At 46.3% G+C, this 23,232-nt stretch overlaps 1 protein-coding gene across 3 annotated transcripts in view; it reads right to left on the bottom strand.

The window, feature by feature from the left end:
* HUNK (hormonally up-regulated Neu-associated kinase) overlaps window positions 1-17,995 on the bottom strand; it is a 52,182-nt gene extending 34,187 nt beyond the window's left edge. For 2 of the 3 annotated variants that reach the window (XM_088528949.1, XM_088528950.1), the window contains exons 1-2: window positions 17,744-17,995; window positions 1,008-1,300 (exon numbers count right to left, since the gene is read on the bottom strand). In XM_088528949.1, the coding sequence (XP_088385075.1) occupies window positions 1,008-1,300; window positions 17,744-17,995 (545 nt within the window). Of the gene's footprint in view, window positions 1-1,007; window positions 1,301-6,708; window positions 6,818-17,743 lie in introns of those variants that run through there. The other variant, XM_088528951.1, reaches the window with a different exon arrangement.
* Window positions 17,996-23,232: the final 5,237 nt, after the last annotated feature.

Here is a 23,232-nt window from a genome sequence, read left to right as displayed (position 1 = left end):
CAGGGCCTACACAACTCGCTCAGTGCCCCAGGCCGTGTCCGTGGGACCCCAGGCGGGAACTGCAGTCAGCATCCTACAAATACACCTAAGAATAGAGGAGGCAGAACAGTGGGTTGGACAGAAGGCCCCTCTAGCCCACCCTCCTGCATGTTGCTAGCGAAAGCATAAGCAATGGTGGTGTGATATACTTCCCATGTACTCCCCTCCCAGCCTCTAACCGTTTGCTGCTTAGGCTTCCTCAGACAGAGGTAGACACTCTATTCAGGAACCTTCAGCAGTAGATTTCTTTGATTAACCTGTCCAGTTTCCCCTTGAGTCCAAGTTAACTTTTAATTCCCCATTGTTCTTCTCCAAGTGGATACACACCCCAGTCACACTTAGTTTAAAAGCATCTTTCTTCCCTTCTCTTTAGGACCCATTGCAGCAGTTTTGCATCTCTCTGGAGAAGCACTGAGAGATGAACTGCGCAGTTCCATACTCTGCATTTTTTTTTGCTATTTTTCAGTCCTGTGAAGTTCTGCGGGGGAGAATATAATTAGTGGAAGAGCAGAGGAGCAAGAGTGTGGTCTTCTCTGATCCAATTCTGGCTTTGTCCCAGCTAAGTGACTGGAGGGCTTTGGGCAAATCAGTTCATTCCACTGTACTGCTGTATTTTCACCTTCTCAAAGAAACAGTGAACTTATTCATTAGTAGATGACAGTACAAAGCTCTAAAGCAGCAAAATTGTATTACCAGAAGGAAAGGAGACCTACCTTTGCAAAGCACAGGACTATCTTTAAGTCCATGGACTCAACAAGGCTCCCATGAGCTCACTTGAAGTCCCACATTTATTTAAGTGCTTTTGGGAGGTACCTTATATTGTCCAAAATCAGATAAATTAGTCGAAATAAAAAGCTGGCTGGAATTTATTTTGACAATGACATCTGCTTCTTACATAAACAAAGGCAGAAACAATAAATGCCACTTAGACATTCTTAGATGAATTTTACCAGAGAGGTTAAGATTACCTGTGAACTACTCCCGCTCGATGGAGATGCTCTACTGCCAGAATAAGCTGCCTGATATATTTGCGTGCTTCGTGCTCTTCAAGCCTTTTTTTCTCATAGATCTTGTGCATCAAGTTGCCACCAGGGCACAGCTCCATGACAAGGTAGTAGCTGTTCTCAGTTTCCAGTATATCCAGCAGCTGAGCAATATTGGGGTGGCGGATCATTTGCTGGATCTGCCCTTCCCGTCGCAGATTCTTGGTGACATAGGTGTCCTTTTTGGCTCTTTTCTTGTCAATTACTTTCACTGCCACCTAATGAGAAACAGAGGAGAGTGGGGGTTGTTATCAGTCCCACCAGTGGTTTAGGGTTTTAACCTTGCACACACACACACACAAAAAAAACAGAAAATAAATTAAAGGGTGTGAGTCTCAACTGACATATTATTTCAGGCACAACTACCCAGTACAGAGAAATAGCTGCTTCTCCTCCAGCTTAAATTCTCTCTTTACCCCCTTGTAGGATGACGGACAAAAGTTGTTGCAAGGAAACGAGTAACGAGGCGAAGGGACAATTCCTTTAACCGAACACTCCATACCCTTAACGCTGGACATCTATTGCATCCATTTCCTCAGAAAGCCTTCACAAAAGCCTATGCAGACAACCACACACGGGAAGAGAGCCCCCCTTCCAACCCCAGCTCATGTCCTACGCCGACGAGCCAGGCACAGCAAATTCCCTGCGCTGCTGTAATTCACAGTATTGCGGGCTGGCAAGTCTCTGGCAGCGGGGAGACCAGCTGATTGAAAACACACCAGGCCACCTTCCTAGCCGCAGCGAGTGCCAAGCACACATCAAGCGCCAGTTTGACCAGCCTCATTTTTTTTTTCCCTTCAAGGAAAGGAAAGGTTAGATTAGCAAATGCTTCGGTTTCCCTTTAAAACAAACACGCACACAAAGTATGATCTGGAAATATGACAACAAAAATAGACCCTGGACCTTCGACAAAAATCCCTTGAATCCACATGAAGTTTTATCAAAATAGGAGCTGGAGAAGAAAACTACGGGAGTCTGGACTTAATAGTCTGCCATAAAAATGAGAAGTTGGCAACACTGCATACGTTATGAGCTGTGTGCACTTCTTAATTATGTTGTGATGCTAAATGTTTATTTTCATGAAATGCCCTTGATATAAAGACAAGGCTAGCGACAGCTACCTGGGTGAAAGACAGGGCACGGCACCACATCACTGGAACCACAAATGCCTGGAAGCTGCATTCCTCACTAGTCACATTAAAGAAAGATCACTTGGTTGTAAGCTAAGACAACAGGGAAAATCAGAGCTTAACTTAACCATTTTTGAAAGCCTCAGGTGATTCACCAAGGAAACAGTCTTAAATTAGTACATTCTTCCATCTAATGAGATAAGACTGGGGAGAGAGGCTTGCATAGATTATTTAGACAGCAAAACACAGAAGTTATTCTGGTGAGCACAAACAAATTCATAGGTGACGGAAATATGGTGTCCCAGTTTGCTTGCTGGCAGCGCAATACAATCTCCGCAAGAGGTGTTTTTTTTAAAAACAAAACAAAAACAAAAAACATAAAATGGTAATTTTTGCTACAGCTGCAGGATAGAAAATACAGAGCATTAATCATGCGGAGCAGTAATCTGTTTTCTGAAGCGTCCTGTGAATCCTGTTATCCATATGAGTAAGTCATTACCAACGCTTTGACTAAAAAGCACAGCCTGCACATAGAGACTCTCCATAATAGTTTCGTCCAGCTTTTGTTCTGCCTCCTAGGAGGGCTTCCTATCCTTTCCACTTATTTTCCTGTCTGCCTATCAAGATCCTTTCCCTTGTGCTGCTCCTTTTGCCTGTGCTTTCTCCGAGGATCGCTCGCTTTCCTCAATGGAATGGAGTCCTGGGCAAAAGGTCTGGCATCTGGAGACTTTAGTGGGGCTTGAATTTCTTGGATTTTCTTCTGATTTACAGTTTCTTTGGAGCATATAAAAGAAAAACTAAGGGCCAAACCCTGCACTCAGTTACAATAGGGGCGACTTGGTTGATTCTGAATCCATGTAGAAGTACCCCGACGTACATGAATGCAGCATGTGCCTCAATGCATTTAATATACACCATGTAGGAGGCTGTACGTACACATGAATATGCACCTGCAAACCTCATCCATGCAGAAGGAAAAAAAACACTATTCACTGCACAAAATACAGTACATGTTAGCTAAGCATGAAATAAATGTGCCCATGTTTCCAAAATTGCTCAGGACATGCCAATTATCCTGTTTTGCTCCCAGGCTTCGAGCAGGGGCTCTTTGCCTCTGCACTGCCTGCATCTTGTCTATCTCACCTCTGAAATTCTCAGCCAATACTGTCAGAGGAATAATAAATAAATGATAAAGTCAGTAATTACTCCGAATATGTAACAACAGTGGCTCTTGACATTCAACACTTTGCTTTTGGCTAAATCTTTGCTCTGTAAATAAATAAGCGGTTTCGGTTATTCTGTGTTATGAGATACAAAGATGAGTAATAGGCCATATTTTTGGTTCCCGAGACCTAGAATTGCACTGTTAGAATGAATTACTTTCCTGAAGTTTATGGTGTGACACATCATATGAGCAATTGCTGCTTCTCTTGATTGTAGCCCTAAAATAGTTCAGGTTTGGCTGAACCATACCGGAACGGAGGTGAGGGGGAAGTGTAAACACCACTAAAGATAGTTGTAGGAAACAGTTACATTGCCTACAGAATAAAGCAACCAAAACAGCAGCAAATACCAGCATGTGGCATCACCCAAACAAAGGCTCATGTCTCACACATACGGGCAGGGGATTTGGGCCAGCTAGGGTTTTGAGAGGGTCTGTAAATCTGTAAGAATAGAAGAAAAAAAAAAAAAAAAAGAACTGATGAGCATTAAACAGCGAAGCAGCAGCCGCAGCAACACCCTGAAAAGGGTCAAAAAGAGACAGTCTAAATTATTGCCTGGAAAAAGCTGGAAGCTGGGGCTTCTGTTGCTAGATTGTGAATGTGTCCAGAGAAAACACATTTTGCATGTTCTTTGGAAATAGGTATATACTGACTTCTTCCATGCCAGAGTCCAAAGGAGTAGCCAAAGATGGGTGCTTGCATGCTGGGGAGGGTTTGGAGATGCACAGGAAGAGGCCAAACCAAGCTCAAATTAACCTCATTAAACGCAAGAAAGTGCAGATAAGCATAAACCAAGTTCAACAGCTGTTTGCTGCCCTTGGTTCTTGCATGGAAGAATCACTCCAAAACTGCGAAAAAGCAGAGAAGCTGGCTCAGAGGAAATGCTGAGTTACCCTAGGACTGTAAGCAAGGACACATAATGCCTGTTTTCTCCAGATCTCCTCCACCCTCCTCTTCATTTTCCCCAGACAAGAAGTGGGGGAAAAAAAACACTAGTTCCAGAGGAAGGACTTATCCGAAGGATGGATCCTGCCTTCAGACCCACCAATTGTCAGCCCAGCCCCTGGGAAGCTGGGACCGAGGGAACTTCCAGGTGCTCAGTGGGCACAAGTCAAAGCCACCTTCTCCTGCTGGTTATTTATAACTTCACTGTGACATCTTGAAAAACCATGGGTCAGAAACACAGTGCTTTTGTTAGTGAAGGAAAAAGAACATTTCCTTATGCAGTGAACATGCAAAGGTTTATTCAGATTGCTGCCTTACTGCTCTACAGCAAAATAAAAGCAATATGGTCTTGGCAGGGAGGGGCTCAGTCTTAGGGTAGGATTTTTCTTCAGCCCAGCCCTCCATAAATACTTCTTGGTGCTCAAAACGTGCTCTGAAAAATCCTGCATTTTCCCACCTCAACACTGTTGTGCTCCAAGAGGAAGTTCAAGTCATGGCACTGCTGCAACATCCTGCCTGTGGGAAACCGAATGTTGGCTACCAAGGGGAAGCTAAACATGAAAAGAGTAAGAAGGGAGAGGGAAGGGGAAGGCAAGCCAAGGCTGATGCAGAACTGCTTTTCTAGTACATACAAGAAAAGGCAAGAGATTTTATTTTGTCTGGGCAACAAAGTTTTATTCAGCCTCTGGTTTTACAAGTGAAGATACCTATTCCTCTACCTTGACGAACCTCAGTCTGGAGCCGAGGAGGATGCACTGCCACTGCATCCAAATAGAAACGAGGTGACTGCGCTCACGTGGCATGTTAATACTCAGGAGCCCCCAGGTCTGAATTCAGGCTTGAGTTTTTCCTTTGCCACACTGTGTTTCCGCACAGGCTGTCTCTTGGCAGAAGGATGCATCTCAATGGAAGCAAGCCTTCCTGTTTGCCAGAAAACAGGTTTTTCTCCACGGCACGCTTGCTGAGCCAAGGTCAAGGGGTCTTGAACAAAACCAATGTCAGGCACTTGCAATGGGAACGAAAAGAAAAACTGTGCAGTAATTTTGCCTTGGCCTACAAAATAATGTGCTAATAAGCTGCACCTTACAGAGGAAATGCAGACTGCACGTGACCTTGCAAAATCAGAGCCTGACTTTTTGAGGACCTTTTTTTAATTATTATTAAATACCCCCACTGATCCAATCATTCCATTTTGTGCCTCACTGCAAATTCCCTCCTAACTTTTATTAAAAGGAATTCAGTTGCTGCAGGTCTCTGCCAAAGAGAGCTCCCACTGAATGGAGAGGAAACTGGTCTGAATAAGGGTCCAGAAAGCACAGTGGAGCTTGGCCTGGAGGACTAAACACAATGTGAGACAAGAAACTATGGATTGCAGCATGGATACACTTTTTTTTTTTTTTTTTTTTTTTTTGTTAGCAATTGCTTCTGACAGAGCTGCTGGACATGGTGCCAATGCCAGTGGGAGCAGCCGGTCACAGCACCGTCCCCAACATACCCAACCGCCCACAAACAGAGTGCAGAGAGAGCCCTGGACGATGGGACACAGGGAGATCGGTTGGCAACAGCCTGGCCTGAGCCTCCTAACATCTAAACCCACCAACATTTACTGCCTGATCAAACAAACAAACAAACAAAAAATCCATCCGCTTAAAGACCTATATATATATATATATATATTTTAAGCTTAGTGGGTGCACTGCCCAGCTCAAGTTGTTTTTTGAGGTGCCCTACAAGACTGATGCGATGAATTTGTTTTCTTTTCTTCCTTCCTTCTGACGACAGCAGTCGGGCATCACTTGTAGCTTGCTTTGTATTTACTGTCACTCTCACTAAAAAAAAAAAAAAATCTAAAAAACCACAGAGCTTTATTTTCACAACTGACCAGTGATTTTGGGTGGTCAATTCAAATCATATTAAACAGAGCTAGCTTTGAAGTATGTGCAATTTTCAGCCTTTCTTGAAAGTCGTCCCCTTAAGGGTATCTCCATTGGGGCACCCAATAAATCAGGCATGCAAAATAAAAGTCACTCTTCGCAACCAAATTCAAGGATTAGAAAATGTAAACCTCATTCACTGGGTAGTGCTTATTCTTAACCTAGCAATTTTTACAGTACAGAAAAGAAATAACTTTTAAGCAGCAAGTTCTTAAGAAACAAATGATTTAAGGAAAGGATTGTCCAAGAGCAGCACAACTGCACAACTTCCACTCAGACATGGATGAATAAATACATCATCACGGGAACACAAACTTGACTTTCACCAAGGGAGAAAGCATGATGAAACTGAAGAAAAAATAGCATGCTTGGAGGTAGGCATTTGCCAAATTACTTTGCAGCCCACATCGCCCAACTCAGAGAAAGTGTCTCAAGGGGTTCCCAGGGTGGCATTTTTGGTGGAACTCCCTTAGGCTATTCTGTTTGGCATCCCATTTCCTTTACAACTGTTAGCACTCTAGTCACCTTCCAAAAGCTGATTTCAAAGAAAACTGCAGAAGATCCCGAAAGGTATCACAAGATAATCAGGTGTTATCCCTTCTGTTTACAGCTCAGCTATTCAATTCAATGAAATCAGCAATAATCCAAACCTGCAGCAACTTCTCTACAAGAGCAATGCCTATTCTATACGAGCAAGGATAGAAAAGAATTACCATTTAGCCTTAAGCCTCGGACACCTTTTGTACTTGCCTTGCATGCTTAGTAAAAATGGCAGTGGAGAAACAGCCTTCAACATATGTGTGCATGCAAGTACACAGGCACGCACCTGGAAAGGGTTCTCCAGAGCTGTACAACTAGAGATGCACTGATCCTTGACATGAAATAAGAAGTACCATCACTTTGCTTAACATAAACAGCCACATTCAGCCTTTGATAATTTTTGTGTTCCCTTTGTAAGACTTCCTGTTTCTTTTTATAAATGCCAGAGAAAATTCCAATTAAAAAAAAAAAAACAATTAAAAAGGTAAGCAGGAGCCATTTCTCTTATAGTACACATCTCTAACAGTATGAGCAAAGTCTTGGGCTTCATAATGCATAAAAGCAGCTGCTGTAGAGAACGGATATGGTTTTAACTGCCTGAGCAGGCAGGGGACCACTCTCTTTGGCGGCAGACTACGCAGTCAAGAAAGCTTCAAATCAGAATCTAAAGAAGAATATACATGGTAGCTCAGGGTATGCTCACTCATATCCTTCAGATTCAAGGTAGCTTGAATAAAAAGAACCAAATCATTAAGAGATAAAAGACGAAAAACTTCCATTACCTACACACTAGAGACGACAGTATCTAGCAGGCCGGAAAAGGATTCAGGAATACTTTAGATAAGCAAATGAAGATGAACCCTCTTGATGCCACAGATAACTTAAAGAGCATAATCCTCAAAAGCGTAAGCAGCATGGATCAGTTATAAGTAATAAAAGGCATTATAATTACTCCTGTCCATTGCATTAGGGGACTATTCTTAGATTACTGCATCCGGTTTTGGTTCCAGTACTTTGGTGACATTGAAAATTTGGAAAGGGTTGTGAAAAGGCCCCTGGGAACAAACCATCTGAGGTTTGACTTCAGCTTTTCACCTTCGGTCAGTTAAGGGAACATTACGGAGGTCTAGGGGGAGGAGGACTGGGGTTGACCTAAGTAAGAGACTCCGGGATCAGCATTTACATCAAGGGAGGTAAATTAGAAAAGCTCTCCTCAACACTCTTGCTGGAGCTTCCCAGCACAAAACATGTGAAGCACCGTGAGAAGTCACTCAAATATTGATGTTGATGCAGATAGCCCAGCACAGCCAAGGGAGTGTTTCCATGGGAAGCAAGATTTTCAGCATGTTGAGACACTAGTGTAAGGACATCCTCTGCTCCTAGCCAACGAGGACAAGGGTAGATCATGCAAATGTCTTTAAAGTGTTAACTATGCAAGATCAAAAGGACAGTCCCTGCCTTCTCTTTGGCCGTGTTCTAGCCAACGATAGGACAAGAAGAAATGGCCATAAACTGAAGCACCAAAAGTTCCACAGGAACTTCAGGAAAAATTTCTTGATAGAGAGGGTGACAGAGCACTGGCAGAGGTTGCCAAGAGAGGTTGTAGAGTCTCCTTCTCTGGAGATCTTCAAAACCCTCTTGGATGCAGCCCTGTGCCACGCACGCTAGGTGACCCCGTGTGTGCAGGAGGTTGTGCTAGATGATCTCTAGAGGTTCCTTCCAACTTTAATGATCCTATGATCCTATGCCTCCAAGCTTCCTCACAGCTATTGCCTGTATTTTTGCAATTCTTCCTCCTCTTCCTTTGTATTCAAGTCAGGAAGTGTAGGAAATTGCTGATTTGAGGCGGCCCATTTTCATACAGCAACTCAGCTTCACTGGAGGAGAGCTGTTCTCTGTCATATTCCTCTTCAAAATGCTTTTTGCTTTGTGTCATATTCATGGATGACTTCATGTTGCACTTCATGGAAAACTTCTGACACCCTCTCCTGCACGTGATTCTGACATCCTCTCCTGCTCTGCTGTTTCCATAAAGCCTACCATCTTCTTCCTTCTGTGTCTCTTCTATGTCACTCCATTTTCAAACCCCTGAAAGAGATACTCTTATCTGCTAATCTGTAATGATCAAACCTTTATGGCAAAGAGACTTAACAGAGAAGGCTTTGAGGGAAGCCAGGGTGGTAATTCTGCCCCTTCCCAGATATTCTGAACGTTACAACTCGCCATGAACTACACTCGCACATGGTCCTCTAGCTTCGAAGCAGCAGCGGGTCACTATATATGTATGTCAGGCATATGGAGGGAGCAGCACAGCCTGGGAAGCTGGAATTTGCACTGCTGCAGGCACATGCACGGGAAGCAATTCATGACTTGCCTTGGACAGGTCACGGATGGCATCTATCTAGCTGCTGGCAAAAAGAAACCAGCTCCGGTGACCTTTTGGTGCTCTCGGTCATCTAATCAATGGAGCAGCAGCACCCGCATCCCCAAGGGACAGCAGCACATTTTTACCTCCCTGGCCTCTGCAGGTATCTGCACAAGTCAAGAGAGATTAGGCAGAGACTGATGGAGGTAGTGGCAGCAGAAAGCCAGGCACAGAGACAAATGAGGACACAACAAAGTTTCCAGAAGAAATCTTTACAAGCCTGTCAAAAGCAGCCTTTAGGCTTGAGTCACATAGGGCAAGAAGAAAACATACACTGGAATGCTTGAAACAGCTGAATTTGCCTAGCAGTTTAAATGTAAAAGATTTGTCAAGTATCACTTTCCGAATATCTTTTTTTTTTTAATAATAAAAAAAAGGCTTTTTGACCCTCATGCATGAGGTAGAGCTACATGCTATAACACTATCCATCATTCAATATGGAAACTCTTCAGAGCTCAAGGTATGATTTGCTAAGAGGAAAGACATTTTCCAAGCACTGTTATACAAATGCAATGAGAGCCTGATGGGCAGGCACAGTGGTAGATGGAAAACCTGTTAGGACAAGCAAGTCCTTACTTTACATTGACCAGAGTTGATTGCTACTTTCAATTTGTCAAAGCTGAAGCCAGGGTGGCAACTGCTAGAAAACAGAGGTCCTCTTCACTTAGACGTGGCCTTGCTAAGCTGAAAGAACAACAAGAAACAGCGAGAGCTAAAATACAGGCAAGCATGGTTTATGCCTTGGTCACAAATGAACCATATCCTATCCAGCTGTTTCTGATAAAGTATAACTTGCCTTTTTAATGCTGAAAATTTCTTCTGTCACAGCGAGATGGATGAAGATCTCGGATTACTTGTGGGGAAACCAAAGCAGAGAAATGATACCAAGTAACATTCCTCCAACACCAACCCTTATGTGAGAGACCTTGCTTATGCCTCTTCCCATTTTCATGATCATGGGCTCGTATTATGTTTCTTATTAAACAACCCCTGTTTCACATTTTAGTGATCAATTGCCTAACTAGGCATATGGAAGACTATGAATCCCTTATTTAAAATGCTTTAATACCAATATAGCTTTATAGCTTTGCAAGAAAAAATGAAGTAAAATAAAATATGCCTATTAAAACAACAAGAGCTGCTGCTTTTGAGGACCAGGTAACACACTCTTTTCATAGTGATTTGAAAAACAGAAGATAAAATGTTTACAATCATTGGGAGCCAGGAAAAGAGTGCTTCCAATAAAGTATAATTTTTATATATATTCTCTCTCTTAGCTCTGTAGCTCTGTGGACATTACTCACAGAAAATAAATTTATTCATAAAAAAAAAATGTTTCCATGGCAATCTTCAACAACAGGCAGAGAGCATAGGAACTTTATTATGTATAACTTATCTTTTTTTAGTTCTCTCTGTGGCAATTTCTTTTTCCCCTCATAAGCACTAGTATGTAGTATCTCACACTACAACCAAGAGCAGCGCAATCAGGTCTAACATCAAAAGCTCTTCTAAGAGCTGGGTAGCACGAGACGGGAGCACGACATTTGCAGAAAAGGGGTCTTTGGTCATAACACCACCAGCCTGCTATGCATTTTGGTAGGTGGTCTCCTCTACGGACCATGCTAACTCCTCACAAGGTCCTGGCTTTCACGAGGAGGTTGGACTCCTTTCCTTGCAGGCACCCACTCAAACCCACATCAGGATGCACTGATTAGGTACCAAAATCAGAGACATATTCCAGCACAGACCCCAAAGCTTCCCTTACAGCTGCAGCCTTCGCTCTTACTCCAATAAAATGTACCAGACGAAACTGCTTGGTTCACTTGAGCAGCACCGGCATGCTAGGTTCATATTCACTGGAGCCCCACCAAAGGTCATGCATTGGAAAGGGATAGCAGGAAAAGTCTGAGCATGCTATAGGTGCTTTTGTTCTTTCACTTTTCTGAAAATAGCCCAACTGGAATGGAAATAGTGTGAAGTCTACTACTTTGCAAGCTGAAGAGTACTCGGGATAATCCGAGTGAAGGCCAGTACACACGGGGATGTTCGGTAGTGTCCCTCGCTGCCAGGTAAGCACCAACATAGCTATCCACATCCATCTCCTTCCATGTGATATTGACCTGATCATTGGCTTCAGACCAGTATCTAGTGCTAGATACTCCTCCAAAGCCTTGAAGCGTAAAACAATATACAAACCCTCAGGCCATCAACATATTATACAAGTTGGTTATACAAGGTTATACAAGACGACAGCCCAGTTTTTAAGCCACAGCTATTATCACTCTGTTGCAAGAAGGTTTGTCACAACTTCTGCTTTGCTTAAGAGATTACGTCCTCGTGAAGGATGAGTGCTGTACATTCACAACCTCCATTTTCCTGCACACTGGCTAACAAATAACTCACTATAGCAGAGGGGCAAAGCAGTTGAACGCGTTATGTCTGTCGAAGTACATGAAGACGTAGTAGCGTTCTCCTGCTCATTAGTTTAAAAAGATATGGTGCGTTCCAAGACATTGGAAAGTGAGGCATGTTTTAATTAGCATGACACTTATAGGTAACACATGCCTACAAAAACAGGCACGCAGTTTTACACCTCATTAAAAACGTGAAAAATACAAAAAAAATCGAAAGAACAAATACAAAGGACCAGATGTGAGTGCCACATCAGAACTACACCTGGTGTCAATTTAACCTAACCACGCGGCTTCCCTCAGCCCTGCATATGCCTCTAAAATTCTAATGGTCCGTATGAAAAGCAGCACATTGCTGACATGCACTGTTAGTAATGTCCTTAAAACTGCTGAATGTAAACTTGAAAGCAGATTATCTCAAGAGGATAAGCAACTGCCACATGTGCATCAATTCAGCTCATTGCAGAGCATGTTGTAAGCCACAGCTGAAAAATATTAAAACAATCTTCTTGGAAGACAGACTGCAGTAAGCAAAAGCTCTCTTGGCTATTAAAGGCTGTTCTGCTTACTCCAAGCAAGCAATGTAGAACGACCACGGGTTGGAGGGAAGTGTGGGGCTTTACAGCGAGTGCCTGCTGCGAGACTGGTTATTCTCCAGACAAAAAAGTCTTTTAGCAGGTGAGCCCAACAAGCTGAGCAGGTGATTGCATATCAGCTTTTTGGCATCTCTTCTGCCCTATTTTTAAATGCTTAAATGCACCATAATATGTACTAGGGAACTTTGTGCTGATGAAGCAACAAATCCAGTTCAGCTTCCCGCAAAGTCCTTACTAATGTCATTGGAATCGCAGCAGCGTCCTTCAAAACGTTTCCTGAAATGTCTTATGTTCACACAAGCATATGTTTAGTAGTTTCACTTTAAAATAAGCACCTGAATACAGCCTTCTCTGAAAAGAATAGCATCAAAGCAGTGAAAGTAAATACAGAAAAGCAAGGCAGTGTCAAAATTAAGGCTGCAGAAACACCAAATTTCACCCCTCAGTGCATATAATTGACAGCTGCAAAATAATGCATTACCATCCAGGTGTTAATCAACAGCACCGTGGGAGAAAGTCGCTCTACAGATTTACAGTAAGGACTTCTCAAAAGCTTTTTCCAGGTATAGCTAGAATTTAAAAATATACTGAGGAAAAAAAAAAACTCAACAAGAAAACTACTAACTAAATACTTCCAGTGAGCAAACAAACACATCTATAGGAATCCAGCCCATGTAGTGCTGCCAGAGGAGCATAAACCAACAGACCAATCTGCAAAGCAAAACTCTGTGGCTTTACCCGAGGAGCCACTGAGAGCCATGAAGTGGTTTCAAGTTTCGTTACTGTATCTGGAACCTCATAGCACACGGTAGGGGAAAAAGGGAAGTAACTGAAAGATCAGCGACTCCATTGGCATCTGGACTAAGTAAGCTCCTACCTCATATGGTTGGGAAGAAAGTTGGAAAGTGATCTCTGAGTGCAGAATCAGAAGGCAAGGGTGGAGATTCAAGAACCACGTATGAGTAAATACCGAATTTTCAACAGTTAAGCCAGTAGTGCTATGTGGGGAAGCCTCGATCTTGAGATCTGAACGCACGCGGTTGACAACGGCCAAGCCCGACGCAGGAGTCCACACCAGCCCCCGGTTTCTCGGCAGGACAGCGGCGATGCTGCAGGGGTGGCACGGCCACTGAGAGCAAGTGCCCAGGCAAAGCGTCACCCGCCACAGCACACACGGGCCTTGGGCACCGGGAGAGTTTCCATGGCCTGAGCCCACTGGTGGAAGAAGCAGCCGAGAGAGCGGCACGTGCAGCTTGGCAAACCGCCTGCAGGAGAGAAGGGCCCACGCAGGTCGCAGGGACTTCCAGCTCCCTGTGCCCACGTATCCCACCCCGGCGCTTCCCCCAGGCTCGGAAATACTCATTTCCCTCCCGGCGCGCGCACGCCTCCTTATTTGCAGGAAGGTGCTCTGAAAGCAGGCCTTTCTGGGGAAAAAGCCACTTCTCATGTTAATCATTTTACCTTCATAAAAGAGGCTGGTAAACCGTATTTTTAGCATCTGCTTCCACTAAATAGCTAGCATTGTTATAGAAAACCACTCGACCACCTGTAACTAAAAACGCACCTATTCTGAGCTCGACAATAATGCTAAAGAAATGGGTAAACACATATCTCTGTGGATGAGAAATCAAATGATTCAGTTTGCCATGACTATATTTGTAGTGACAAAGCTTATCCCTAGGAGAACTTAAATGTAACCTCAGTTCAAGTATGTCTGTGCAAACTCTGGCCTTAGAGCATCCTCCACCCTTAATATACTGTCTTTCTGTAATCCTATATGGGGTTATCCAGGCATTTCATCACGGGTTCCCAGCAAATAACGCTATATATTCTACAGATAGAACATGATACATGCCCACAATATACTGATAGGAACAAAATTTCATCTGTCTAGAGTCACAGAGAGCACCATCTTGCAGTGTCAACTTCTGCCAGATTTCCATTACCCAGTAATTGACCATTCGGAGCCCTAAGCACAAGGTTTGAAACAACCTGAGAATATATTGTGCACAGGCTCCAAAAATTAGCTGAATAACAATACAGCAAACACAGCGGGGTTTCATAGCCACAATTTAAATCTAAATTGGCTCGTTCCTTGCACAGAAACTGTTTCCTTTGGATTAGCAATAAAAACTGCCTGAACTGATCTTACAAATCAGCTTTTCACCCCAAAATGTCAGATTATAGGCTGTGATATTTTTATTCAAAAGCAATGAGGAAAAAAAAATCTGCTCAACATTCTCCTATGCTCAGCTAAAATGCATTTAATTGCATCAAGCATTACCAAACATCTTTCAAGCTCAGAAAGTAATAACATGCCTGGCATTATGGCAACATAACCCACAAGAAGTACTGTAAAAGATGTGATTGGACATTTACAGTTAAGTCTCAGAATCTCTCCTTAGCTCACCCTCTTGTGCTTAGGTACTTGTAAGAGCTGTTGGTTCAAATCCCACACAATTTACTCAAAATGTATAATCCACCAAATTGCCCTTGAAGCAGCTGGTAAAGTAACTAGCATTTGGCCCCTAATATATAGCAGCATCTCATGCTCTCTTGAAGATCTCTTTAGCTTCTAGCAATTTCAGGGTGAGGTAATGGCAGATTTTTGGCATTTGCTCTGCAGTGCCTCGATTCTGTACAACTCATTGTGTCAGTGCAATGGATCTGCGCCTAGCTGGGGACTCATTAATCCACAGATTTCATTTCTAAATACACAGTTTTCTGAAACAATAATACGTATTAACTCCTCCAGAGTTGCTGAAGCCTGATGCACATCAGAACCCCTTTGGGCAGTGCTCGCTGAAGGCAGAGACTTTGATGACCATAATGGTCTGGATTGTGCCAATGCACACACCAGACATCAGTAGGCCAGACCCCTACTTTACACTATCTCATCGAAATGTAGGTGGCACCTGTGCTCAACAACCACTTTGGCAAGACAGAAATCAAATGTCTTTTTTTTTTTTTCCAAAATACACGCAGGCACTAATCCCAGAATAATAGGCTCATAAAACATCAGCTTAGAAAAATGCAGTGAGTGTGGTGATCCAGCGCACTGTCCACAGGAGAAGATTTTGTTTGCACGTCCTGCTCCGCTGAACGCCACTTGCAAGCGCGTCAGGAACACGCTCCCCCGGATTAACTTCTCCTCTTCAAACGGAGGCACCCAAGAGGACGCGGCACACTTCTGGCTCCCGACAATGCGCGAGCCATGAGGTCCTGCAGCGCCAGGCACTCCAGTGCCGGGCCTGCCTAACCTCCGCGTGAGCACCGTGGTGTCGCTCCGGGGGGTTCTCCCTCTCCAAGGGACAGGCTGAAGGACGGAGGTGGGTAGGGAGGGGGTAGAAGGTAACCGTCACCTCAAAGTCCTGGCGTGTGTCTCAAGCAGCTCTGTTAATGTGGCCCAACGCTCACCAGGACTTCTCAGGAGGCACCAATACGGCTGTACCAAGGGACATGGTGGCCCTCTCTGTGTTACAGTGCCCCTATGGGAAGGACTCTGCCACGGCAATAAACTGTTCACTGTGCGAAAGAGTCCTTCTCTTCCCCTCAAATCTATTCGCGTGACCTGATGCTACCGCTCCCCACCTCTGCACCACCTCCCTCCCATGCTGGCCCAGCCTCCCCTCGAGCAGAGCCTTGTGCTCTGCGAGAGGGGAGCCCGGGAAAGCAGATGTTTTTCTTCTCTTCCTCATATTACACTCAGCCGCCTGCAGTGGCCTTCATGCAGGCAGCGCCGCCTGCAGCAGGGAGGCACATCCAGTTTGGGCACGTCTCACTGCTTCTGGCTAGAGGCCACACGTGAAGCTCCGCAAGGGAATATACCCAAAAGAGCCCAGCATGTCCCCCAGCTGCCCGTGCAGGGTCGCGTGCATACAGAACACCTCTGAGGAGAGGTGGGATCTGGGTTGGTAGGACCCCATGTGAAACAACTGTCGCCTCCAACTCATCAACTCTGACATCTCAGCGTGAGGTGCTAACATGAAATAGGTGCATTTTCTGGGAGGGTGGATCTTTCATTAGCAAATTAGAAACTAGGTGCCTGTCAAAATCAGCAGCGAGAATTTCCTTCGAAACCTGGTACAAGATGAGAGGCCACCCTACTTGTCCAGGAGCAAGCACACCAGGGCTTGGTAGCAACCAAGTGCAACTCTCCTAGTGTTTCTACTTGTCATTTTGTCAGAATTATCTGCATTCAAAAATTAGTGGGCCTGGGAGCCGAGACAGGGGCGTGTGGTGACTCTTTTTTTATTTTTTCCTCTTAGCAGGCTGGGATAAATGTAGCAACCCAAAAAAATGGAGGTGGGAAGGACACGTGTGTGCATGTGCCTTTTATCAACTAGAGGATCATTGGATGTATCTGTTACCAAGATACCGAGAAGCGCATGCTTGGTAACAGAAGAGAACAAAAAAAAAAAAAAATTTCTTTGCATTCCTATATGATAATAATCACTCGCCTTACCATTTTTCTCATAATGAAATTCAGAGTCCTACATTAAATTTCACTTCAAAACAAATGTACCAGGAAAAAAAAAAATCGCAGGAGTAGTGCGGGACTGTGCGCTACCAAGATGCAGTCACAACAACGGCGCGCTTACAGTGCCGTTAAACCCCCAGGAAATTACTCCACGCTTAGCCCGACTGCTCTGAGGAGCTTTCGGCGGCAGCGAGGCGTCCCGCCACACACGGACCTCCGCTAGCCCTTTGATAAAACGCGGGTCCGATAGCTCAAACAAAACCAGCTGAACTCTTCATCAAGGGGCCCGAGTGCCTTGTCCTTGCTCTGTTTGCTGCCAGGCTAAACCCCAACTACTCTCCGCAGCGTTGCGACACATCCCGACGCATGGGTGAAGGCTCCGCTAAAAGATTCCGGACACCCAGCAAAAAGCAGAGACTTTTCCCAAGGGCTACCGAACAAAACGCGGTGCACTCTGCCTGCAGCAGCGTCCAGCACGCGGTCCCACGTCCCTCGCCAAGCAGCAGCCAGGGCTCCTAACCCCAAACGTGGCCTGCCGAAACCGGCCACCTCGCACCCCTCCCCAGCACCCTGGGTCATCGCAACTGGCGGGGAATGCCTGCAAGTATCTCCGACACGGAGCCACAGGGACTGCTCCCGAGCAAGAGAAGGCTGGTGGTCTGCAACGCACTTCTGACAAAAAGAGGGGGGAACAAAAAAGAAGGGAGAAGAAAGAACAAAGATAAAAGGGAAAAAAGCGGCGGAAAGGAGAAAAAAGGGGGGGAATAAAAAGGAGAGGGAGAAAAGAAAAAAAAAAAAAACAAAAACAAAAGAAGGGGTGGGGGGCAGGTCGCGGCAAGCGCAGCGAGGCAGGGAAGCTGCGCGGGGCTCCAGGCTCCCGGCGGGCGCGCGCTGCCCCGCGCCGAAACGCGCCGCCAAGTTGGCGAAACTCCGTCCGCGCGCGGGCAGAGCCACGGCACGCGCGGGCGCGGCGGTACCTTCTCTCCGGTGAGCACGTGCAGCCCCTCGCGCACCTTGGCGAAGGAGCCCTCGCCCAGCTTCCTGCCGATGAGGTAGCTGCCCACGCGCTTGGTGTGCTGGAAGTCGCGGAGCCGCTCCCGCGGCGCCGCCGCCGCCGCGCCCAGCCAGGCGGCCACGAAGCTGCCCTCGCCGCCCGCCGCCGCCGCCCGCCGCGCCTCGCCGCCGCCCGCCACCTCCCCCAGCAGCCCGTCGCCCGCCGCCGCCGGCATCGCGGCAAGCGCCGCCGCGGCCGAGCCGCTGCCGAGCCCGCCGCCCGCCGCCGCTGCGCGCCCGGCCGCCGCCGCGGGAGGGCGGGCAGGGGCGGGCGGCGGCCGGGGGGAGGAACCCGCCGCGCCGCGGAGGAGCCCGGCCCGCCCGGCAGCAGCGGCGCCGCCGCCGGCTCCTCCTCCGCGCGCGGCCCGCGGGCCTCCCCCGGCGGCGGCGGCGGCCCCTGTGAGGCGGCGAGCGGCGCCCGCCGCGGCGAGGCTCTTCCCGCCGCCTCTGTGTCTACATACGTCTGTATATGTGTGTGTGTGTGTGTGTGTGTGGGAATGGGGCCCTGGGCGAGGCGCGGGGAGAGCTGCGGGGAGCCGCGGTCACTCGGAAGCCTGTGTTTAGTTAAAGCCTCGCTCCCGAGCTGCTCCACAAGGGCCGTGACCTAGAGCCGGGTTTTCTTTTCTCAGGCGGGGGCTCTCCCATGTGGCGCTGGCCGTGCCGCTAGAGGGCAAAACCAGCCCGGTGGCACCGGCCGTACCTCCTCTTCCAAGCATGCGCGAACTCTGTGTTTTCTCCTTAAAAACGTCACACGATGTTACCCCGTGTTGCTGCTGCTTTCACTTCAGTCTGACTGTGCTTCACGAGTGCCACGTGCTGCCAGCCCCGTGCTGTTGGCTGGAGGGGTCTGGGCGCATCACTAGTGGTGTTGGGGTCGATTAGCTGCGTCCTTTCACACCTGCTTTTGTTGGCATTGCTGTTCTGGTAAAATTTCCTGGTTCAAGCCAGAAGGCTAAGCAACACCATGGTTTCCCTGCACTGGTTGCAATGAGCGACCTTTGGAAGCCTCTCCCATGTAAACCCAGACTTCCCAAGCCGTGCTTAACTGAGCACAAAAACGTGCCCAGGATGGGCAGAAAATGCATGCAGAGGCTGTGGCCAGGAGCACTTACCAAAAGGCAGAGGATGGGGCAGGAGAGCTGGGAGAGAAGGGGACTCGCTACCAAGTGCTGGGGCTCAGCTCAGCTCATGAGAGCTCCCCAGCACTCTCATGGATCCCTCCCAAATGCATCCTGGCAGCTCCGCAGCTGGGAGCCCGGGAACCGGCTCCGTGGCACCACACGCAATGAAATGCATGTTTTCAGGTGAAATTCCAAGTGAAACAGAAATCCGATACCATCCCAGCAGGCAGGACCCGAAGAAGAGAAAGCACTGAAGCCAGTAATAGTTTGACAACTTTGGTTTTAAAATATCCCCCTAACTCCCTGCAAATAAAATCTCGCGCATTGCCCTGGCTCACGGCAGCAGCTCGCTCCCCTGCGGGACGCTGCAGGGACTCGCTGATGTGAGACGCCTCGCTAACCCGCTGCAGCTGTGCTCCTGCGAGCTGGGGCGCGCTTCGACATCGCCCTTTCTCCGAGAGCGGAGTCGGTCCTGCCTTCACTCGCCTGCCCTCCCTCGGCGCCTGCCTCGTGCCGAAGCCCACTGCCCGCACAGCGGTGGGCCAGTGGGCTCGTGGCGCTGATGAGCAGCAATCCAGGCCTTTGGATGGAGGGTGAAGGGAACCGCTCGCTTTGCCAGCAGAGAAGCCTCAGGAGAAGCGCTCAGCCAAGCAAGGCCGGGGCGGCACCGATGGCCTCCACATGGCGCTCCGGGATGGAGCATGGCCTTTGCCCCCCGTTTTCCTGGTGGGGCCGGCTGCCATGGGGGATCTCGCCCATGGCGAGAAGGTGTCACAAGCAAAGGCAGCCGGGTGCTTTGCTCACCGCACGGCTTGGGGCTTCAGACAGGGGCACGCGCCGGGCCTTGGGCTCGCGGCACCCGTGCGGCTCACTGAGACCCGGCTTTGGACACTGTGAAAATTAAGCAGATGTTCAGGGTGTGTTTTTCAGTCAAACGTATGAAAAACAGCCTCTTTTAAAAATAAAACTGGCAAGAAATGGCCATTGCGGGGAACATTAGGAGAGCTCTGAAAGAAGCCACTGATCTTTTTTTTTTTTTTCATTTTGCTCAACTCGAAGACTTAATGAGTTGACAGTATCCTTTTAAACAAGCGAGACCTCTCCCTTCGCACGATTTCTACCCTGTCCAGCTGTGCCCATCAGGGTGCAGTCTGGATGGAAGGGGGATCAAAGGCTGCATTCATTTCTGTCCATGCTTTAATTTAAATTTAACTCCAGCGTGCTTTATTGTGAGCTGCAGCCTTTCTAGGTAATGACATTTTCTGATTAACTGTCGAAATTGCTAATGAATTAAAGGCACTAGTCTGTCCTCAGGTTGCAAAAGCTGTAATAACAAGCTACTAAAAATAATTTAAAGCTTGATTTAAATCCACAGAAGCAAAGAAATTCAGAGTTACCCTGGCAGTATTGTCCTTTGCTGCCTTGTCATTCTAATATATTGTAGTAAAAGGCATTACAACCATGAAGAAGCCTAATCCCAAGTATCAGGGTCTATCTGGGCTGCATCTTCTGCCCTGAAGTTGAGTTGATGGCTACAGCACCATGGCCAAGCACATATGGCTGGGCACCGAGCTGGAAGTGCTGGGGCAATAGCTGAACAGGGCACTGCTCCCTCTCTTTGGCAAAATAAAACGAAAAACAACAACAAAACACATTTGCCATACCAAAAGTCCATCAGCAAAAAGCTCAGTCTCACCTTGCTGTTGCCTCTCCCGGCACAGCTGGTGGTGGCAGCTTTCCAAGCTGTTCTTGCTGAAGCATGGGACTGTTGCCCAGGATGCTCAAAGTCTCCTTACACCTCACCTGCCTACATAATTCCTATTTAAATTGCTCTCGCTTGTCTTTCTGGAGAGGTTTGAGACCCTTGAGTGGAGGAATGGTGAAATCGTAGCTCTCTTCAGTGGTACGAGGGCAAATCGGGAAGCAGGTAATTCTTGAGTACAGTGCACAAGAGCGATGAGCAAATCCCATCTATTCTGTAGCAGTCAAATTAAAAGTGGGTGAGCTCTGTTTATCTGTCATGTCACCGGGCCTTTTGAAGGCAATGTTAACTGTTGACTTCAGTCAGACTACAGAAGAGACCCTGACTTAGTGCTAACGTCTTTGCCTAAATGAAGAAAGACATGCCATTATTATTTATTCTCTCTTTGATTTTTTTTTCTGCAGTAAAACAACAGGGCTTTTGTTTTTCTCAACAGCTGTCCAAAATGGTAATATTTGGATTTCAGATGCTAGAGGAAGAATATTTACTTTAAGAGGTTGCTTTAATTATGTTTTTCAAAGCGTGAATGTATTCGCATTTGTTCCTAAAGGACTTAAAAGGCATGTGTTTACGATGTTTAAATCTCTCTCCAAGTTCAAACCGATAAGAAGCTTCTGAGTTTCCTGGCACTCCCGCGGTAACAGATGATTTACAGGGCTGCCCTTTTCTCCCATGTACCATGACCTGTAACACAGACAACAGTGAAGAGCCCAACTCTTTCAGTATGACAGCGATGGCCAACTAGTAGCATTATGACCTCTGTTCCTATAAGTGGGCGATGCGCATACCATTCAGCTGACCTTAACAGTGGTGTATCTAAATCCATGGAGCCTTCTAATCAGATGGGATGTGCTTTCCCCTTCACTGACAGCAGAAAATGGACTTTCACACTCAAGGTTGTATAAACTTAAAACTTGTATTTGGAAAAAAAAAATATCGAACAAATTTTCTCTTTGCAAATGGTCAGTGTATGTGAATGCAAAAGTACTTGAGCAAGCGTGCATTGAAATGAGCTGGTGATTTTTACAGATGTGTATTTGCTGATGGTGGTCTTACTGCCACTGTCTCTCCAAGCACTAAAAGCTCTTATATCTTCCAGTGCTCCCACCAACATCTCCAACTTGGGCTCTGTCCTGCAGCTTCTATAATATAGTTAAGTGCAACCAATATGCGTGCAAAGGCTTGGAGATACCATAAAGCAAATTGAATTTGTTATCAAAGTAAACAGCAGGGGGATCTGTGCTGATGTTATTACTCGCTTTCGTTTTTCATTAATTTAAAAGTTCCATTTATGAATTTAAAAATAGACTGCTGTGAAACCCTCCATGCAGTGTGTGGTGTCATAAAATTTAGGACCTTGAATTTAAGTTTCATTTACATATGAGAGAACACAGGAATATTTTATAATTATGCCTCTGTGAAATACTTTGTATTTTGAAAAGGCTTTAGATACCGGTGATGGATGACATATAAAGAAAAAGGAAAATCACAGTTTTGTGAATCCCTGAAATAAATATCAATGTATCTTGAATTTTTACAGTTCATTATGGTAATTTTTACAGCAAGAGTAGAGCAAAAACATTGCACTCAAACACAGGAATGCCAATACAAGGACCTAGTCAGCGACCATTAAACCAAGATGCACTGGGAAGTTCTGCTTTCGATCTTGCGGCGTGATGCCCTTGAGGCCCAGGAGGGCTGGCAGCAGTAGACGTGAGGTGTTACGAGTGCTGCTAAAAGCCACTTCAGTGGCCCTCCTGGGTCAGTCCACGGTGTTGTGTTGGCATGTGGTTAATGTGCTCCGTGAGCGATTTAAATGAACGATGAGACTGAAGGTGAGCGCGTGTGTGAAACAAAGCTTTGCATTTGAGTGGAGGCTGACACTAGTCCAAGTGATCCTGTAGCTGTTGTGCTCCTAAGAGACTCGCTACAGGGAAACTCAGCAACAAGAAGCCCTCAAGCTCTAAGGTGGCGTCTCCTTGCTCTTCTGTTGCAGCTTGGAGCGGGTCAGGAATGCCAGACATCAACTTCATAGAAGCTGGAACTGACTTCGTATATTAGCTTACATGCAGTACATTTATATGATTCTAACAGTTAGTGATGTAATTACACAGGCTCCTAATTGGTAGACAATGATCTAACTAAGACCCTTACAGCCCCCCTTACTTGTTTAGCTCATCCTTTTAGTTCAACAGCTCTTTTATTCCCTCTGACCTTGGTCTACTTCCTTATCTCCTAGTTAGCAGTCCCTTTGTTCTTTCACTGAAACCTGAAGGCTGGAATTGAGCAGGCCTGCTAGGCAGCCATGTCCGCGGCTCTCTAACCATTCCTCTACAATTCCCCCTTTTTCTTTAGATTAGGTGACCCCGGGAAGCAAGCCAGCCTTGAGGTGTCAGATTCAGATTGCGTGAAAAAGCAGTTAACAAACGTGACCTTAAAGCGCGCAAACAGGTACAACCAATCATTAAGCTAATTACAAGCAACAGTCCCCATAGTAACAACATTAACAGCGATTTCATCAACGATTTTA

Source organism: Tinamus guttatus, unplaced genomic scaffold, assembly GCF_059628265.1.
Source record: "Tinamus guttatus ecotype Peru unplaced genomic scaffold, ASM5962826v1 Tinamus_guttatus_pri_ptg000318l, whole genome shotgun sequence".
NCBI classification, from domain to species: domain Eukaryota; kingdom Metazoa; phylum Chordata; class Aves; order Tinamiformes; family Tinamidae; genus Tinamus; species Tinamus guttatus.
Note: the sequence above shows the minus strand (reverse complement) of the source record. Positions and strands in the feature narration are given on the sequence as shown.